Source organism: Garra rufa, chromosome 18 (genome assembly GCF_049309525.1).
Source record: "Garra rufa chromosome 18, GarRuf1.0, whole genome shotgun sequence".
In the NCBI taxonomy this organism is placed as follows: domain Eukaryota; kingdom Metazoa; phylum Chordata; class Actinopteri; order Cypriniformes; family Cyprinidae; genus Garra; species Garra rufa.
This window is the reverse complement of record NC_133378.1, coordinates 25,239,544-25,245,440: the sequence shown is the minus strand read 5'-3', so window position 1 is coordinate 25,245,440 and position 5,897 is coordinate 25,239,544. Positions and strand designations below refer to the sequence as shown.

The window sequence follows — 5,897 nt, the reverse complement described above, 5'->3', positions numbered from 1 at the left end:
TGTTTGTTTCTGTCCAACGCTTTGTAGCACAAGGTCTTAGAGCCCATACCCCCACACAGGAAGCTTTTGTGGGTGGGTGTGCGCTTGTATGTAAAAAAAATAGTGAGAAAGTCAGAGTCATTTGTTTCAATGCTTAAAGCGGCCAAGCCAGTTTGATGACATTCAAAACACTTGTGGATGAACTAGAATTTAGAGAATGTGTAAATGTCATCAGACCAGAGAGAGATATTGTACTTGCTCTGACGTCTATGCTAAAACAAGGCAAAATTTGAGCTGTCAGTGAAAATGTAATAGACGTCTAATCATAGCCCAAGAACAGACTAGACATCAGTTAGACCATTATTGAATGACTACATGTATATGTCTAATAGACAGTGAAAATGGGTCTAGGCTACAACAAGACTGAATTTGGTCTGTCAGTGAGTTAATAGACGTCTAAACATAGGCCAAAAATAGACTAATCATCAAATAGCTAATAAATACCTGCATCTAAACAACTGATAGACAACAAAATGACAATCCATTCAAACAAATAAATACAATATTATAAATACAATACACTTAAATATAAATATTATGACAAAAATATGGAATTTTTAACAACCTAAGGTAGTAAAAATATAAAAATGACTTTTTTTAATAACTGTCATACTTAACATTAAAACATTACAGATAAATGACAATGAAAAAAAAAAGAACCCATTTATTGGTTTACTTATTTTAACAAATAAAACAACCATCAATGAACTTATTGGTTTATTTCTTGTTCATCCCAGCTGCATTCCTCAAGTCTAACTCTGTTGCTGCCAGAAAGTTGGTAATCACAGCATCTGCCAAATAATGCTTTTATTTTGTCATAAAGCTTTTATGACATTTTTTTTTTTTTACTTTAATTACACTAATTGTGACAGGGAGTCTTTCTCTTTTTCTTGCACATTAAAAATAAAAACGAGATATATACTGTGCATCACCATTCATTTCATCTGTAAAAAAAGAGAAACCTCTCTTATCACATTTCTCTAATGACAGACAACAGTGCAGTCTTTTCAAAGGCCTCCTTCTGCAGCGGACCACCCCCCTTTATGTTAAATTTGGGCATAAGGGAATTTTTTAAAACCCTAAAATATAATACAGATTGAGGTGGTTAACAATTGCGGCCAAAGTTTGACATTTCAATATGACCAGTAAAGGGATTATTTTTTACATTGAGATTTGCGTTGTAATTTATTAAGTATTGACACGGCAATGTTTGGTTAAAGTTGCATGTTTTGACGGCTTTACCTGTCCAGCATCCTTCTGGTTTCCTGAGGTTTCTTCCTTCAATGCTCCACAACTTTGACACCTGAATAACACATGCCAGTGTCAGGCAGGTAGTATTATAGTAGTATTACAGCTTTAGTGAGGAAATGTTTCAAGTCTCGCTTTGCCAGTAGTCATGTCTCAGTAGGACTACAGTTGCCATCTAGCGAAAGGACTGTAAAAAAATAATATCCTATAATGTGTATGAATGCTACAATGAACAGCTTGAGGGATGATGATATCATATTATCAAATGCAAGTAAACTTTTTAAAAACAATTAAATTAGCATTATTTTTACACAGTTTCTTTGGTTTTTCAGTCTTTTTGTGTATTTGAACCCTGACTGTATGACTGTACCACTTAAGGGACTCATATGCAACTATTACAGGAGGTTTTTAAATGCTCACTGATGCTTCAGAAGGAAACACAATGCATTAAGAACCGGGGGTGAAAACTTTTGAACAAAATAAGAAAAAGTGTAAATTTTTCTTAGTTTGCGCAAATATCTTTTTTTAAAAACCTTTAAAAGCTACAGAAGCTTTCACCCTCTACCTACCCCCTTCCCTTACATCATACCACATGACTATAAACTGAAAGACATATATCTATGTAAAAAAAAAAAAAAAAAAAAAGATTTTAGACAACAAGACAACAAATTTGGTCTTCTACCACAACATTTCACTAATCATTTATTAATCACAAGCTTTTATATTGGAAAAGGTACTTGGAAGATAAGTCTTCCATCTAGTGGCTATTTATTTAAATTGCAGTCTTTAAACTTTTCACTTGTTTCATTTCAGTAAAAAAAAAAAGCTCTAATATGGGTAAACAGGTTTTTTTTTTATAAGCTTAGCAAAAAGAGTTAGATTATCTGTATTCTAATTGTTATTCTTTTTGCTTGAAGAGTACTCTTTTACTTTTTACATTTAGTGAAGATTGTGTGTGTTTATATCTACATATGTCAGCATACTGAGAGACCCCACAATGCCATTTGAAAACCACAGTTCGTCCATCGCTGCCTTACATCCTGTTTCACATAAATAGCGTGCAACAAGGTGCTTCAACATGTAACTCTCACTCCCCCATTAACAGTATGAAGGGCCTGTACATACTGCTTTTAGCACAGAGTAAGTCTCTTTTTACTTATCTATTCACATGTGTTTTTGTGTTTTTATCTGCCTTGTATTTTTGACTAAATTAAACTCAAATATCTAGTCAAATGTACTAGAAATTTGATCAGTCATTTCTAATCAAAAATAGTTTAATTTGTAAGGCGATCGATTTTGGCATGGTTTGAGTTGTAACACCACCAGTTTTACCTCTTAGAAATTAGGACGCCATTCCTATTATACATGATTACCAAACAATTTATATGACTACTTTTAGGTAGAAAAAAATCAACATTTCGATTCTAGTTTATATACACAGTTCAATGTGGGAAATAATTTCAAGGTATGATATCAAGGTATCAAGGTAAGGTATATATATATAGATAGATAGATAGATAGATAGATATAGATATAGCAGTACTTTTTTCCAGTTAAACCTTTAGAAACTCTATTAATTTAAAAATGAACTTGGGGTGCTACACATACATACATTTAGACCATGCATGTGCTGAGGTTGAGTAGCAAATATGTAAAAGTCTACAGAGCTCTCACAAAAGCTATAGAGAATAAATTGTTTTATTATATTAGAAAGTCTAAGGCGACATGAAGATTTCCAAGACATTATAAGTTCGTAAAGACAAAGCTGATAGTCTTATTCCTTAGTTTAAAGTGTGTTGTACCAGAACACCATTCAGGGTGTTGAACAAAAAAGCACAGCATAATGAAATGTTTGATCATAGCAACTGCAAAATAACCTTCAATGTATCGCCAAAGATTGCAAGATGACCCAATGAAAGGAGGAACAACATTTCAATGCATCTTGCCGAATACCACTTTTGACCAAGAAGAACAAAAAGGCTGATGTGAACATAACAAAATTAGTTTGGATAGACCTGTGGAGTTCTGGAAGAATGCTTTATGTGATGTGTGTTATGTGAGTGATGTGATGTATGTCTGGTGCAAAAAAAGGCAAAGCTTATATGCAGAAGAACTCCATCTCCATCGTCAAACATGGAGGTGGCAGGTGGGCAAGCCCTGTGATGGGGTTGTTTTACTGTAGCAGGAAGTGGAAAACATGTGAAGGATAAGTTATATCATGGTTTCTTTGATTCTTTGCAAAGACTAAAGCTGATGATCAATGGACTTTCCTACAGGACAATCATCCCAAAGTATACATCCAACTCTACTTATGCTTGGTTCAGGGATCAGTCATAGAATGTTTTTGAGTCGCCTGTTTAGTCTCCAGATTTAATTATCATTGAAAATATTTGGTTGAATTTGAAGAGACCAGTGGCGATGTGAAAAGCAAAGATAAGCAGTGGTCTGCAAGCTTTTTCAGGCGAGGAATGGGCCAAGATTGCAGTAGAGAGGTGACAGAAGCTTCTAAGCACTTCCAAGCAGTGTTTATTGGTTGTTTTAAAGAATAAAAAATTCCACACCAAATTTGACTTTTGGGGACTGAATAATTTTTTTTTCATTATGCATTAACTTACATTCTCAGAATTAATCAAATGTGTATTAATAAACTTTATTATAGTGTACTAATGCCTTTGTTGAATTGGTTTCGCAAAATGTGTTGGGGGGGTTCAATAATTTTGATTGAAACTGTATATATCCTACTGAAAATGGTCTTAAAGTTGCAGTGAAACCAATGACAGATCCTTTTTTCTGTATTGTGAGATACATCCAAGTGAAACAGGCTGGGGACTTGGTTCCATGCATCATTATTGATTGGATTTTGAGGTGTGGGTATTTCACTTAAAAGTGAAGGCAGATTAATGTAAGCGTCCAGGGGTGTGTTTTAACGGACTAAATGATTGGAGAAATCCTGTATATGTCATGATAGACAGGTCTGTGATTTTCACTGGAAAGTCCAGTTATTACATTGATTAAAAAGGGATAGTTCACCCAAAAATTAAAATTCTGTTATTAATTACTCACCCTCATGTTGTTTCAAATCTGTAAGACTTTCATTCATCTTTAAAACACAAATGAAAACATGTTTGATGAAATCCGAGAGCTTTCTAATCCTGCATAGACAGCAACGCAACAGGCACGTTCAGGGCCCAGAAAGGTAGTAAGGACATGTAAATAGTCCAGGTGATATCATTAGTCCAACCTTAATATGAAGCTGTGCAAAGAAAACAAAAAATAATGAATTCATTCAAGAATTGATTTTCTTCTGTAGATTATTAGGAGGTGAAAACATTTTAAAAAGAGAAACATGCACAAATGAATTCCTCACAATAAAGTATATAACCTCCATTTAGAAAATAATTAGGGTGACTTTTCATTTCATGACATTTATTCATGTGCTTGAATAAAACAATAAATTTTAATAATAATCTTTAAACAATGTTTAAAATTCAACTTTTTTTCTCCAGTAAGTTTGCAGTTACAGTGTGATAAAACAAAGATTCATGTCCCAATTGGAGGCACATTGATGATTACCTGCAACTACAAAATAAACCAGTTCCGATTCAACAATAAGTACTGGTGTGCTGGAGACTCCAGATCCTCATGTGATATTCTGATGGACACAGATGGATACACACACGCTTCGTACAGAACACGAGCTCAAATCATTGATCGAGTTTCTAAAGGTTTGATTGTTTATATAAGAGATCTAAAGTTGGATGACAGTGGAATATACTGGGTCGCGATTGACAAAATCTATGCCGATATAATGACAAGGATACAAGTCACAGTAACAAAAGGTAAGATTTTTTTTAAATCATGTGAAGTATGATTAGTATGGCCAGTGCACTTGTAAATATTCACATTTTGTTATTGAAAATTGATTTTCACTGAGAAATATCAATTTTATTTTAGAGGCTGTAATAAAACCACACATTTGGCCTCTCAGTTCCCCAGTGATGACATGCTGGGGACAACCATCTGTGTTTCGCTGTAGGAGTGAGAGAGGAACGGATGTGCGATACACTTGGTACAGAGTTGGACACCCAAACAACATTGTCCTGCACCATTCCACTGATCTCTACCTCCATTGTTCAAACATCACTGAAGACAGTCAGCTTTTCTGCTCGGCCTTTAATGATGTCAGCAGCCAGAGCAGCGAATTTGTTTCTCTGCAACTACTTCAGCCTGCAGACAGGGACTGTGTTTATCTCATCTCATCAAACGGTGAGATAAACCTGTACATTGATTAACTTTATTATTACATTGGATTCTGGAATTCTTGATTCTGCATGTCAGTGGTCATTAAGGTGCAATAACTATAATGCTACATGTCAAAGATTAGCAGAGTCCACACCACAACTTTAACAATAAAGGCAAAGAGGATTTTTCCCTGCTGACGAAAAATAAAAATATTGACAGCCAATTGGAATTCACTTGACTTTAAAGAGCTTGAATATGTAAAATGGTAGACAACAAAATTGCAGGGAGTGCTTATGCTAAACGTTTCACTTTACCCGGCAAAAAATCAAACTTGATTAAGGTATAGGTAAGGTATTTATATATAACGG

At 34.4% G+C, this 5,897-nt stretch overlaps 1 protein-coding gene across 1 annotated transcript; it reads left to right on the top strand.

The window, feature by feature from the left end:
* The first annotated feature begins 2,393 nt into the window (after positions 1 to 2,393).
* LOC141290578 (uncharacterized) lies at positions 2,394 to 5,579 on the top strand. The gene is made up of 3 exons (XM_073822696.1): positions 2,394 to 2,427; positions 4,794 to 5,126; positions 5,218 to 5,579. The coding sequence occupies exons 1-3, from the start codon at positions 2,394 to 2,396 to the stop codon at positions 5,577 to 5,579; spliced, it is 729 nt and encodes a 242-aa protein (XP_073678797.1).
* The last annotated feature ends 318 nt before the right edge of the window (positions 5,580 to 5,897 follow it).